This window comes from Nestor notabilis, unplaced genomic scaffold (assembly GCF_000696875.1).
Source record: "Nestor notabilis isolate BGI_N333 unplaced genomic scaffold, ASM69687v1 scaffold8816, whole genome shotgun sequence".
In the NCBI taxonomy this organism is placed as follows: Eukaryota; Metazoa; Chordata; class Aves; order Psittaciformes; family Psittacidae; genus Nestor; species Nestor notabilis.
Genome location: NW_009932327.1, coordinates 13,538 through 27,871, shown reverse-complemented (window position 1 = coordinate 27,871; position 14,334 = coordinate 13,538). Strand labels below are relative to the sequence as shown.

Here is a 14,334-nt window from a genome sequence, read left to right as displayed (position 1 = left end):
AGGTCCCAGCCTAGCCGCTGGGGGAGGGTGGTGGACCCAGCTTGGCCCTCAGGACCACTGACATTCTTCCCCTTCTTGTTCCAGTCAGCACTGGGCTTTGAATACAAAGGTGAGGTGGAGAAACACTCGTCCCAGAAAGGCAAGTCCATGGGCACATGCTGCCCCTTGACACTTCCCAGCTTCTCATATGCTCCCAATATCCTGTGCTGTCTGCTGTGGCACAGTCTCCTTTGTTACCCTGCTCCTGTCACTTGTTTCAGATGCCTGTTCCCAGTCAGAAACCCTTACAGCCTCATTCCCTGCTGTCCTGTCACCACTTTTATGTTGTACATTCTACTTGTCTCTAGTTTTGCTTTGACAGAAACCACGTCGTAACTGAGCAGGGAAGACACCCCCACATGCACTCCCAGTGGACGGATGATGCTTCCTTTCATCTAAAAGTCCTTCTGAGCAGCTGCTCCAGAGGCAAACACTTTAGGACATGAGAAGTGATTTCTGAAAAAGTGGCGTGTTAGAAAAGGCACAACAATAGATATGTGAACAAAAGCCTACACAGCACCCAGACTTGTGCACAGTTCTGGAGATGATTCAGCCAACTTTCACGGGTCCATACAAGCAGCTATATTCATGTCCTCAGTTCAGCTGTAACAGTTATTTTTCGCCTTTTTAGTAGCTGGTGCAGTGCTGTGTTTTTGGCTTTAGTCTGAGAACAATGCTGATAACACACCACTGTTTCTAGTTGTTGCTAAGTAACGCTTACCCCAGTCAAGGACTTTTCAGCCTCATGCTCTGCCAGTGAGGAGAGGCACGGGAAGCCGGGAGGAAGCAGAGACAGGACCCAAACCTGACCTGAACTGGCCAAAGGGCTATTCCATCCCACAGCACATCATGTCCAGTATAGAAACTGGGGGGAGTTACCCCGAAGGCCCAGATCTCTGCTTGGCTCGGGCTGGGCATCGGTAAGCAGGTGGTGAGCAATTGTATTGGGCATCACTTATGTTTATCGTTTTCTTTTCCTTTTCCCCTTTTAGTTATATATTCTCTCCCGTTATTTCCCTTATCATTGTTATTATTGGTGGTAGCAGTAGTGGTTTGTATTATACCTTAGTTACTGGACTGCTCTTAACTTAACCCATGGGAGTTATATTCTTTCGGTTCTCCTCCCCATACCTCCGGGAGCGGGGGAAGAAAAATGGGGGAGGAGTGAGCGAGCATCTGCGTGGTTCTGAGTTACCGGCTAGGCTTAAACCAGGTCAATTCATTAAGAATTTTCATTGTGACAGCTGAAGCTAAAGATGTTTTAAACATTCTGCAACCAAGACAAGATTAGAGGCAAGGTCTGTTCCCTTTTCAGATACACATGAGGAATAGCGCATTACCAAGAAAAGAACTGTTTGTTTCAGAGAAAACTATAGAAGAAGGAGGATGTTCTGAGGCATTCTTGGTTGATCTTAAATTAACAAATTACATGCAGTTGTGCTACATTAATGCATTCCCACATACTAGATTGTGGACACACAAATTCATCAGACTGTATAAAACCACAGAAACCGCTCAGGATGAAATTAAAATGTTAGAAATAGGGGAAGGTGTTTGGATTGTTTTTCATAAAAATGCATCCATGCTGGAAATTCCAGCATCAAGGTAACAGTCATAAAATCTGTATTTGCTGAAAGCAGCATCCTAAAAAGTCCATTTTCTAGTGGCCTAATGGGTAAATAATAGTTTTATTGAGGAAAGTTTAAGAAATTTCTGTTACTTACAGACTCATCCTTAAGTGACTGAGCTGCCATGAAACAGCCATTCTTGAATACAAAGTGTGTTCATGCCTATTTCTCTAGATCACTGTCTTCATGAATTCATAAGGCTGAATTTGCTGGAGAAGCCCCAACTCACTCCTGTGAAATGCAGACCTGTAAGAATAGAGTCAGGGAACAGAAAGGTAATGGTGATTTACTTCTTCAGAAGGGTAGGATTTGGAAACAGAGCTGGCAGACCAGTCCTCTGAAAGAAAGGTGTCTTTATGCAGCCAGCAGCTAGGATAGGGGCTGAAATTTCTTAGGACATCAACCAATGATAAGTAGTCCTCAGAGAGTAACTGAACACAGCTGAAGTAGTTAATACATTACTAGTTTAGCAGATGGGAAAGGGGATGTGTAAGGAAGATGTGCTGTGCCTCTGTCCCATAGTGGTCGAGTGTGTCAGGAACAGTCTGGGGGGAGACCTAGAGCATGTGTGCAGAAATGTGGGTTTCAGCCTTTGCTGCAGCATCCAGTCAGTCAGTGGTTTCCCTGTAGAAGCTGAGATTCCATTATAGCAAATGTAAGCCGTACAACAAAACTTTGCCATCTTTTGTGCTTTCAAGGGCTCAATATACTTACGCACAGACCTTTTCAGAGACTGGCAGACCACAGGCTGAAATCTTCACTCTGGTGATGCATTTGTGGGTGGATGCCCAGGCTGTCAGTGCCCAAATCTTGTCTTGGCTTTGCGTCCTTGAGTGGCTGAGCTCCTACTGCCTCCCCAATTGCCTGTGCCATGTTGCTTTTCTTTCTTACCCTGTCAGCCTGCTGTATCTCCTGCTGCCCACAGCCCTCAGGCTCTCTTGTTGCCATCACACACAATTGCCCTGGGCACCCATTCTCATGGGCCCTCATCCTCAATGGCCCTCATGGTGCTCCCTGCCATCCACTCTGTCCCCTCCAAACTCCTTGCTTTTTGTAATATTTTCAATCATCCCTGCTGTTCTTCCTCCTCCCTGGTGCTCCTCCCCAGTGCTGCTCCCCAACTTTCCCCTTGCCCTTCATTAGCCCACTGCTCAGGGCAGCATTTCACTCCATGCACCACCTCAGATTACTCCAAGGGTTTTGGTGGCCGTTATGGTTTGGAGAGGGATAAGGTGGACAAAGCGGCGATGGGATTCGACTACAAGAGCCAGGCAGAGAAGCACGACTCTCAGAAAGGTGAGCTGGGGGAGTCCAGTGCATCAGGCAGTATCAGTACTTGAGCTCGGGACTGGGCCGCTGGGGCTGCGCTGGGTGTTTGCAACCTGCTGCATGAGGGGGGTAAAGGCTTGGTCAGGTGAGGAAAGCCATGATGCAGGCATGGCTGCTGGGAAAAATTCCAACTAAATGAAGAAGAGCAGCAGGTTTCTTTGGGCACAGGGATCTCCTGGGCAGTATGTCACCAAAGGAAGAGTGCGGGGGAGGCCCAGGGGCTCATAGCAGATGACGTCCCAGGGAGGTGAGAAGGCTGTTGCTGCAGCCACCAGTAGGGAAGTCTGACCTTGCTCCATGTCTTTCTCTAAATCCTAGCAAGGGAAAACTGTTGCCCCTGTGAGAACAGCCTCAACTCACAGTGCTGCCACTTTTTTCTTTCTCTCCCTTGTCTGTTCTTCCATGCCATGATCTGGATCTCTGTGGCTGAAGACTATTCGGTGGGCTTTGGTGGGAAGTTCGGGGTCCAGAGGGATCGTCAGGACAAGAGTGCCCTTGGCTGGGACCATCGGGAGGAAGTGCAGCTCCATGCATCCCAAACAGGTAGGACAATGCTGTCAGAGGTAGTGGCACGATTTCTTTGGAGCACACACAGACCTAGAGTTAGTGCTACATACTTGGCAGTGATCCACCTGCTGGAAACTGAATGTGTACAGTATACTGTGAATCCCCAAAGCACAAGGGTAAACTCAGCCAGAGTAGGTGCATGCTTGGATCAGTGCAAGTCGCTGAATGAGGCTTCCCAGGCTATATTGTGCTTTCTCTGGGAGGTACATTCCTGATCATAAGCTCATTGAACAGGTGGGCACATGGGAACAAGGAAGAACAAGTTCCAGGAAAGGCTTGACTGTGTGCTTAACTTCAGTGAACAAGGCCACACTGCACTCAAGTGGCATGACTGGCTTCTCACCCGCGTGCCTTGAAAGCAGATCTACAAGTGTACAGCACTGAAAGTCTCTGCACTTTGCTGAAGGAAATGAAGAATTAGTCTTACAAGCTACTGTGCAGAGCATTTTGCATGTATTATCTCTGTTTAGTTCCATATATAAGATGCAGACAAAGCTAACACGTATCACTGGTCACAGCATACTGAAGTGAGAGGTGCACTTAAAATATAAAATACTATAAAATACCTCATTATTTTTCCATACAGACTGTGCCAAGGGGTTTGGAGGTTGTTACGGTGTCCAGAAGGACAGAGTAGATAAGGTAAGACTGCATACTGCAGCCTGCAATTGCTTTCTGCTAGTCAGTGCTCATTGCACTGCTGCAAGAGCAGAGACTTCCCAGATGCGATGAGGTCTCAGTGCTTAGAGCACAGCTGCTGCAGGGATGAGGGACCTGGCCTGGTGTGAATACCAGAGTGCAAAGGAAGATGGATACCACATGCAGCCTGAGGAGACTATAATGCAAAGAAGGAATTTTTTTCCATTGTCAGCTGCTCTTGAAGCATTAAACTCTCAGACTGAAGAGTCATAGACTTGCTTTGGGGCAGGATTTAATAGCAGAGCCATGAAGAGCTTTCTAAGCTGTGTCCTCTTGGATATCTAGTACTGTGTGAGATGCTGGGAGTGTTCTATCTGGCTGCTTTGCTGTCACTCCTGCAGGCCTTGTGGGTACCAATTCAGTCAGGATGAGCTGAGGTTAGCTCCTTGGAGATGAAATTTTGTGAGTGCAGCCTTGTGAGAAGTCTGAGAGGCCACAGGCTATTGCACCGGGCAGGAACTGTCTCTTACACAGGAGAGGTGCTGGATCAGACTGAAGGCCCATCTTGTGTCCCCAGCACTGACTGGCAGGTGATGATCGTGCAGGGAGCAGTATGCATACAGAGTGGTTCTTGCCTTGGATTACCTCCAGTGAGGTGGTACCGCTGAGGCTGACCTTCCTCTAGCTGTAAGGTTTAGGGTTTGTTAGCAGCTGTCACATCCAGACAAAAACAAGGCTTCCCAGAAGCTGGCTTGAATCTTTGGTCCCTCAACGTGCATACTTCCCCACTCTCTTCTGAATCCTACACAGATCCATGGCCTCTCCAGTGTCTGGCTCCTTATCCTCTTGTAGTACTCACCGGCTAGTGCAGCTTTGTGTGTGAGTGACTAGCCCCGTATCACCCCTCCTTAACTACTGCTGAAATCTGGCTATTCCTCGTGGTGTTGTCTGTAACTCATCAGTTTCTCTGTTGTTACCTTCTGCAGGCTTTTCTGTCCTATCCAGGAGTTTCTTATGGTCTGTGCAGCTATCTAAATCTCAGACCAGGGTCTAGCCACGTGCCTGCAAACCTTTGCAAAAGCAGGGATGGGGTTGGCAGAAACTTGCCAACCAGCCCGTTGGTGACACCTGCAGGTAGAACCCTGAGTGTAGCTGAGTATAGCTGTATTAGTCTGAAAGATGGATCCTACCTGCACTTTCCTTTTTGTATTAAATAGTTTTCTCATTAGAGTAGATTAACCCACTTTATCGCACTTTCCTTTTGCTGCAAGCACCCCATCGATGCTATTACTAGTTTAGGCATCTCTTTGCATCTCATGAAGCCAGCGGTATCTCAGGTGTTCACACAGGTTTTCACTTGGATGTTTTCCAGCCTGTGCTTCTGTAATGCACATACTGCAGGCAGTGACCTGCTGAAGAGACACGTTTTTCGTGGTTAGGCAGCTGCAGCTCTGCATCCAATAAGGAAGTGCTTCCATGCCTCATACCACTGGGAGTGCAGGGGACAGGGACATCAGGGCCCTGGACCTCAGGAAGTGGTAGACTACTAGGCATCTGCTCAGCTCTTTGCGATGTTCCCAGTGAGCACTTCTGCCTTGAATGCCCAGCCTTGCTATACCAAGCAGCACTTGTCTTTCCAGTGTGCAGCCTCTTCCATTTGGCTCCACGCAGCCTTTTCAGCCCTCCTGAGTGTCCCCCTTGCAACAGGAGCAGCCCTTGGCTTTGGCTGGAGGGCAGCAGGCAGTTCCAGAGCAGAGCAGGATACAGCCAGCAGCCTTCTCAGGGCCATGGTAATTGTACAGATGAAGACAGACATGGCTGGGAACAAAGCCTGCAGCCACCAGTAGCCAAATCCAGCAGGGAAACTGAGCACTGGCCCTGCCTAACCCGCTGGACACTTCCTCTTTGCAGAGTGCTGCTGGCTTCGGTGAGATGGCTGCTCCCACCTCCGGCTATGAGAAAACAAGACCACTGGAAGGAGGTGAGACAACTGAGTACCAGCCCTGGGCTTGGTGGGAAGCTGTGGATGGGTTTTACAGGCACATACTGTGGTGGGATGTGGATTTGAGCTGGGTTAAGGAGCAGGAGAGGGTGGCTGAATTGCAAGTTCCTCTGGGGGAGCAGAGGTCCAAGTTTCTCCTGGATGCTTGGGGTGTAGAAGAGAGTCACTGGGCAGGCTTCATCATCTGCCTTCTCCACAGGAGCTCCTAGTGGCACCAGCAGCTTGCAGTCACGATTTGAAAACATGGCTATGACAGCAGAGGATGAGAGAAGGCAGGCAGAGGGGGACTGGGTGAGGCGGCAAGCTTGGGAGTGCCTGGCAGCTCGGTGGAAGGTGAGCCATGGACATCTTGACATGCCATAGAATCATAGAATTATAGAATGGTTTGGGTTGGAAGGGACCGTGCAGTTCCAACCCCCTGGCATGGGCAGGGACACCTCATGTCTAGGGACACTAGACCATGACACACAAGGCTCGTCCAACCTCGCCTGGAACACTGCCGGGGATGGGACAGCCACAGCTTCTCTGGGCACCCTGTGCCAGCGCCTCAGCACCCTCACAGGAAGAGCTTCCTTATATCTAACCTGAACTTCCCTATTTAAGTTTGAACCCATCACCGCTTGTCCTATCACTACAGTCCCTGACGAAGAGTCCCTCTCCAGCATCCTTGTAGTCCCCTTCAGATACTGGAAGGTTGCTATGAGGTCTCTACACAACCTTCCTTCAAGGCTTGCAAAACAGGCTTCTCTTCAGGGCCATGCATCTCCATGTCCTTTTTACCTGATCTCTTTATGGTAACCTCTTACCTAAATTGCTTCCCTGCAACTGCCAGGAACTGCCGCTGAGCTTCACAACTGTCACTGGATTTCTCCTTTTGGCATAGATCAGAATGTGTCTGCACCCAGACATGACCTCCTGTGCTTTGGCACAGGCTCCTGTATCACCATCCCAGCAGTCTGCATTCAGAGTTTTACAAACTGGAGATTGCACCCAAACCTTCATGTTTACAAGACCTCCTTCTACACTGTGCTATTTCTGCATTCAGTGTGCAGATAAGGTTTCACCAGTAAAGCACTCCCTGATACATTCCCTCCTTGAGGATACTTTCTGCGGACCCTGTGGTGGTTACAGGCCTGCTGGTGTCCAGTCCCCAGGGCAGCTTTATGTGAGCTGGAACAGATTTCAGCTGAAGGAGAATTTTCTGAATTGCTCTGTTGGGAATGGACATTGCTCTGGACCTCATTCAAAGGGATTGAGGAGATCTTACGACTTTTCTCCAGCAGGAAATCCCACAAAGAGAGAAGGACCACGCAGAGGCAGCCCCTGCCATCGTGCCAGCAAGGGTGCCCAGGAGTGCTGACCAAGACAGACCTGTGTCACAAGAAGAGGTGCCAAGGCGGGCGAGTGAGGGCAGGAAGGGGAGCAGGCAGAGGGGCTTGCACCTCAGAGGGGCTGTACTTTATGGGCAGCCCTGCAGGAAGAAATTGGGTACAGATGCATTGTGGGAGAGGCTTTGGAAGGAGTGAGGGGGAAAATGCTGGGATGATGATGGGACATGGCTGCACAGCACCTTACACTGTGAGGGAAGCTCTTGGGTCAGTGCAGTGGCAGTGCCGTGAGCCGTAGCTAAATATGCAAGAGAGGTTCAAATACATGGGCCATGAGGGTCTTCACAGCAATCACATGTGCCAGTTCGGCACAGACCTAATTGTCCAGAAGATGGTGCTCCATTTGTGTTATGGTAGCACTAAAAGCACCTGCAGTGGAGCAGGCTCCCTTGTGTTGGGTGCTGTGCAGTCATGGGAGAGCTTCCTGCAGTGAGTGCTTTGTAGATGACCTCCCTGTCACTCTCTCACTTCATGGCAGGAGACAAAAAGGAAGGATGAGGAAACACCACCCACTTTGCCACCAAGGCCAGCAGATCTGGGTGAAGAGCTGTGCAAGAACCTCAGCCAAGATCAGCCAATCTACAGTGAAAGTCTGGATGCTGGTGGAGACTATGAAGAGCTGCCAGAGCCCTCTGACTGCTGTGACAGTACCAGTGGAGGTGCTGACTATGAGGAGCTGCCAGCCCCCTTGGGGAAGCTGGATGCCATCTATGACCATGGAGGAGATGGAGGTGAGGACTATGAGGACATCCTTCCTGAGGAGCCCAGCCAGAGCCAGCTGCATGTTGGTGAGTACTGATGGAAGAGCCCATGTCTTGGGGAGCTTGCTAACCACACTGGGTGTATGGGACAGACTCCAGAGGGAATTTGTATCCTGAAGTCTCCTGTGGTCAGGGTAGCAGCCCATGATGCTGCTGCATGGGGTGCAGTGCCAGGCAGCAAATATCTCTGCTGGAGCAGTGCTCAGGCAGGAGGACCAGAAGGCTCTAAAGAAGCTGACCTGGTCTGATGCTTTTGGTGCACTGTCCCCTGGCAAGTGAATGCTGGTGCTGCACTGAGGTCTGGGGGTGTCCTCTCAATTCTGCCTGTTGTTCACACAGCTGGTGCTCATAAGACCTGATCTGATGGTGTCTCCTGCATGTGAGGAGTGCAGGGTGGTGTTCCTCCAGGCACATAAGCAAACTGCATGGGCTGCTGTTGATGTTTCTGTTGCAGCTTCACTGGTAGTGGAGATGGTTAAGTGGAGAGGTTGGAGTTAATGTCCAGCCTTTTTCTTGGGAGAGGAACATGAAGCATCAGGACCTCACTTCTTTCCTTGCAGAAGGGGAGGGAAGTCCTACTGTGCTTTGAGCCATGGTAAACCTCTCCCTGTTGATAGGGATGTGGTTGGATGTGGTTCACCCCAAGGCTGACAGCTGGGTGGAGGGTGGCACTGACCAGACCTATATGGCTGCTTCCAGACTCTTTCTCATCTGCCCATCCTGTCTTCTGCAGGAGAAATGGACAATGTTTATGATGTGGAGAACCCTGGGATCTGCGCAGTGGCTCTCTATGATTACCAAGGAGGTGGGTCTGCCATCCAGGCTGTAGGGAGAGGCACTGGGAGCTGGCTGGGGTGGTACGACAGGGGGATGGTGGCTTACACCATCAGCAGTGGTGATTTCGACTTCGTGGTTTAAATTTCTTCCACTTGGAAAGCAGAATGGGACCTGACTTGGGGGCAGGGAAGCTTCACCTTTCATATGTGAAGTTTTGCTCCTTCTCTGTCTGTGCTGTTTGATGGGGGTCGGGTGAGATGGACTCTGTGGGTAATCAGAATGCTAGTTATATATTCTTCTCCTTGGGGTGGGGGTATGTAAATCCAGCTCCTTCTGGGTTATTTTTGCATTGTGACTACCTTTTCTGAACAATTTTTGCAGATGGAGATGATGAGATTTATTTTGATGCTGATGACACAATCACACACATCAAGATGGTAGATGAAGGCTGGTGGCAGGGGCAGTGCCGGGGCAAAGTAGGCCTCTTTCCAGCAAATTATGTGAGGCTTCTGCAGTGAAACCAGCATTGTCCAAGGTGCTTCTGTACAAAGTTTTGCATCTTTCTGCTTCAGGCTTTTGCATGTTATTGGCTTGATTTGGCTTGGCCTGGCATGTCTACATGCGAGAAATACAAAGGACAAACTGGCAGAGTCTGAGGGAATGTTTCGGCCTGTGCCCAAAAGGACTTTGGTTCCCATTCACTTCCGGATGGGAAAGGTGGGATGGTTTAAGAGCATGTGAGTGCAGTATAAGACATTTTTTGATACCTAGGTTGTCCCACATTGTCAGCCTGCAAGCTTGCAGAACTGTGTCCATTCCTGTTTCCAAAAGGGCCATTCACAGAAAAGAAACGCCAACTCTAGTCAAGTCAGAAGGGACATAAGCTATGGGACCTTTTAAGTTGCTGTGGCCCTGGATTTTATCCTACCCAGGAGTCAAGGAAAAGAGCACCATGAAGGGGAAACCTGCCTTTGGTCACAAGCAACACGAGCCTGGTCTGTCTGGGCAAATTTCTGGGCTGGGGCCTGGGAACTTTTGACCATCCCAGTGAATACCGCTGCCTTTTCCTGCACACAAACACAAGCTTGGCTGTAGTGAACCATTCCATTAAACAAGAGAAGCCTGTGCTGGCCCAATGAAAATGTGGGATGATGTTGGTAGGGTAGGAGATTACTCACTTGGTTTTCCTCTGTGTGCCAAGAATGCTGTTGAGAGATTTGTCATTTTCTGGGGTAAACCTTGAAAAAAGAACTGTAAAAATTAGATTGTTTTATGGGAAAAAATACTCTGAAAAATCGATCTTGGAGCAAGAGAAAAATACGAAAAGGCTTCACTTAACAAAGACTTTGTTAATAACTACTGTCCCTGTCCTCATCCAGGCAGCCTGTCAGAGGACTGTTCTGCTAGGGAAATACTTTCAATGTAGCAAATTAATCAGAATAAGTGCTGCTTGATACAGGCAGTAGAATACTTTTAAGACAGTGCATTTTTCCTGTTAACTGCTCTGACAGTATAACTAAGCATAGACATGCAGGTGGGGCTGAAAGAGCCATCCCCACAGCTTGTTTCTAACCTAAGGGCTCCAGCGTGCTTTGCAGTCAGTGCTTAAGGTAGGTTCCTCCATCCAGTTGTCAGCCTGTTCTCCGTGCTGTTAGGTGAGTCCCTGTGCTGAAGTCAGGCCTCCTCAGTGTGGCAGTAAAATAGTTACACCTCAACAGGCCTTTGCAGGACTCATTAGTTAAGAAGTATTGCAGTTTAATTAACAATGGAGTGAGTTATTTGTTGGAGGGTGCTGGCTATCGCCTCCTTATCTGAAGAATGCTGCTGTTATTTACGATATCCTGTTTATCTGACACAGTTTGGAGAAGAATAAGTTGCATAACCTTAAAGGTAGATAAACTTTGTAACTGCCCCATTTGGGCAGAATTCATCTGGGCAGTGTCTGTCACTCCTGTGCTCTCCCTCATAGCTGTAGTAATAAACTGATTAAAATTGCATCCTGGTTATTCTCTGACAGCACATGTCCCTGTGTCTGTTGCAGGCTTGGTTCCTTGCACAGTGAAAAGGGCCCCTGGTTCTAGCCCTCCCTCATCCTGGGTGCGGGGAAAGGCTGAGCGGGTGGGATGCAGGATGAGGGGAATTTTTAATGTTTATAAACAGTTTTTGGTAATAATGCAATACAAACTGAAGCCCTCCCTTGAACTGTGAGGCTAGAATTCCAGGCTAGATGATCAACATGCCACTGTAGGAGTTGTTCTTTTGTGGTATGCGAGTACCATCACAATAGGAATAAATCAGGGACACACTGGGGAGCGCAGTGTGTGAGAAACTGTAGTGTTTGATATTGGGAAAAATCACAATGTGTGCCTTTCCATCATGACACACTCTGATTCAGGTTAGAAACTTCCAATTTTAGTGTAAATTTCCTGGTTGTTGGGGGGATTTTTGGTTGGTTGTTTTGGGTTTTTATTTCTCTGAAATCACTTTCCCAGTTTTTTCCTCATGCAGTTCACCCAGTATTTTCTGATGTTCCTTTCCAGGGGACTCACCAGAATAGGTCTGCTTGTGGCAGACTCTATGTGTCCCAGTGAGACTCTGAACTAGGGGTGTTTTAATAACTTTGTACAATCAAGGCAGGTGTATAGCAAGTAGGGCCGGCTGCAAGGCTTGCAACCTGTTTGGCTGAGAGCAGCCGTCGTTCCAGCACATGGGCTGCAGGAACGTTTTTTCCCCTGAAGAATAAAATCAGTGTGTGTTGTGGACTGAGAACTGGCAAACTGTTCCCAGCAAGCTGTATGCCTCATGGGCTTGGTTTTTGACTCTCCAGTGGGTTTCTTTGGTAACAGACTGGATTTTGCTGGATATTTCTTGGTAACTGAGCTATGTATGGGTGAGCATGTTGTGCCCCTCTGTGGTGCAGTGGCACACAGGGGCTCATCTGCTTGTGCAGCCTGTGCCAGCTTCCCTCCCCACAGACCCTTGCGCTGGTGGCTGCCTGCGCCTGGCTTCTGCCATGGTGTTGGACACCACTGGACCTTGTGCAGCTGCCTGCAGGTTTGTCCAGCAGTGGGATTGCCCTATCACCCTGCAGTCATTTGAGCTTGGGCCCATTGCAGAGCCTGTGCAGGAAGAGGTTAAACTGAGTCAGTGTCACAGCTGCCCTATCCCACCAAACAGCTCTCTGCCACTGTCATCCCCCAGCCACAACTCACAACTGCAGTTTGATTCTGTTATGGCTGTAAAGTGAAGCAAGCATTTCTGGTGAGGATTTAAGCAATGTACGTGGCTGAATGCTGATAACTTGCTGTTTGACCAAAGCATGGAGAATAATCGGTGGCCTGTTTAAATGGCTGGCTGTTGTGCTAATGTGCAAAATGCCACAGAGCATTCATGACAGCCTGGAGAAACCCAGCAGACAGGAGACTCAGTGCCAAAGCATGTGTGGAAGGAGGTTGGTGTAACAGGCTCTGTAGAGGCCACATTTTGCAGTCCAAGACAGTGCCCCTTGTCCCGTGCAGGACCTGGCTGTGCACCTTGGGCAGCCCCAAGCCAGAGCTCATGGCCTTGTTCAGGGCCAGAACATGTCTGGTACCACATGAAATTAACTTTTACAGTGTTCCCTGGAGGCAATGCAGCTGCAAAATGTCCTGTGCTGAGCTCAGTGCATGACACTTACAATATACAGACATAATCCTGGAACTGTAGCCTTGCTCCCAGCTTTGCCATTCTGCCATCAATGATGTGCTGAGGGTCAGACAAGTGATGGTAGAGTGCCACATGCAGCCATGGTCTGGGCAGAGAGCCCTGAAATCAAAGATTTCCCCTAGACAGGCACTGGTGCCGCACCAGCACTCTGTGGCAGCCCTGGTTGCTTATGCATTGCTGCCAGGGGAGCCCAGTGTGCCCCGTCCCCACACAGCCTTCCGCAGGGCCCCCTGGACCTCCTGGTTGCGGAAGCTGTAGATGAAGGGGTTCAGCATGGGGGTGACGATGCAGTACAGTGCGGAGACCAGTGTGTCGGCTGCCGGGGAGTAGCTGGAGGTGGGCCGGTTGTAGTTCAGGTTGGCTGTGACAAAGTACAGGGCGACCACAAGCAGGTGGGCAGAGCACGTGGAGAAAGCCTTGTGGCGGCTGATGGCTGTGGGCATCCCGAGGATGGTGGCCAGGATCCAGAGGTAGGAGACAACGACGAACAGGAAGGGGCTGAGGCCCACAAAGACACTGGCAGCATGGAGTGCCACTTCATTGGGGCGGGTGTTGCTGCACGCAGCCCTCAGCAGCGGGGGGACGTCACAGAAGATGTGCTGGAGCTGGGTAGACCCACAGAAGGAGAGCCTGGAGGCCAGGAGGGTGTGCACAGTGGAGTCCAGCAGCCCCCAGAGCCAGCAGCCCGCGGCAGCGCCCACACAGGCTCCACGGCTCATGGTCTGTGTGTAGCGCAGGGGCTGGCATATGGCTGCGTAGCGGTCGTAGGCCATGACAGCCAGGAGCGCACACTCAGACCCTGCGCACCCCATTAGGAGGAACATCTGTGCCAGGCACCCACGGTAGGAGATGGTCGCCTGTGGGCGCAGGGCATTTGCCAGCACCTTGGGCATTGTGACTGAGGAGTAGCAAATGTCCAAGCAGGACAGGTGACTGAGGAAGAAGTACATGGGGCTGTGGAGATGCGGATCCAGGGACACAAGGGCAAGGATTGCAGAGTTCCCCAGCAGTGTGGCCAGGTAAATAGCCAGGAAAAGAAAAAAAATGAAGGGCTGGCCATAGGGAAAACCCAGGAGCACAAACTCTGACACCTGAGTCTGGTTCTCACCTGCCATGGGGCCAGCTGAGTCGGTCTTTGGGCAGAAATGAGCACTATGAGGAGGAGGTGGTGATTGTGAGCCGGGTGACTGGAGCACAACCACCCAGAAAGCAAGGGTTTCACTGGTAGGATGGCTTTGGTCCTATCTCCATAGCAGCTGAAAGCTTCCAGTGTTCGGGTTTCACAGACACTAGGTTTTTAGAGTCCAGAGAACTGCCATTCAGTGTTGGATACCTGACTGCAAGAGAATCACACAGAAGAAACCAAGAACAGTGTGCATCTAGATGAACCCACACCTCCTGGGTTCTCCTGCCAGCCCACTCCCTGGTCTTGATAAGTATACTAAGCATGTCTTTTATCCTCCTGATGGCACTTATGGTGACTACGTACTTCCCTGCCC

General features: G+C 49.9%; 2 protein-coding genes across 2 annotated transcripts in view; one reads left to right on the top strand and one right to left on the bottom strand.

Moving 5' to 3' along the window:
- LOC104407140 (src substrate protein p85-like) overlaps nt 1–9,648 on the top strand; it is a gene marked incomplete at its 5' end in the record, with an annotated part of 11,611 nt that extends 1,963 nt beyond the window's left edge. Inside the window, 10 exons of the mRNA XM_010016327.1 lie at nt 85–139; nt 2,853–2,963; nt 3,429–3,539; nt 4,150–4,205; nt 6,114–6,183; nt 6,407–6,537; nt 7,485–7,592; nt 8,071–8,380; nt 9,087–9,158; nt 9,512–9,648. Of these exons, the coding sequence (XP_010014629.1) occupies nt 85–139; nt 2,853–2,963; nt 3,429–3,539; nt 4,150–4,205; nt 6,114–6,183; nt 6,407–6,537; nt 7,485–7,592; nt 8,071–8,380; nt 9,087–9,158; nt 9,512–9,648 (1,161 nt within the window). The remainder of the gene's footprint in view (nt 1–84; nt 140–2,852; nt 2,964–3,428; nt 3,540–4,149; nt 4,206–6,113; nt 6,184–6,406; nt 6,538–7,484; nt 7,593–8,070; nt 8,381–9,086; nt 9,159–9,511) is intronic.
- A 3,354-nt stretch (nt 9,649–13,002) lies between these two features.
- Nucleotides 13,003–13,950, bottom strand: LOC104407139 (olfactory receptor 5V1-like). The gene has a single exon (XM_010016326.1). The coding sequence runs from the start codon at nt 13,948–13,950 to the stop codon at nt 13,003–13,005; it is 948 nt and encodes a 315-aa protein (XP_010014628.1).
- Nucleotides 13,951–14,334: the final 384 nt, after the last annotated feature.

Excerpts from the sequence above, each read along its gene's own strand:
- LOC104407139 (XM_010016326.1), bottom strand. The coding sequence starts at position 13,950 with ATGGCAGGTGAGAACCAGACTCAGGTGTCAGAGTTTGTGCTCCTGGGT.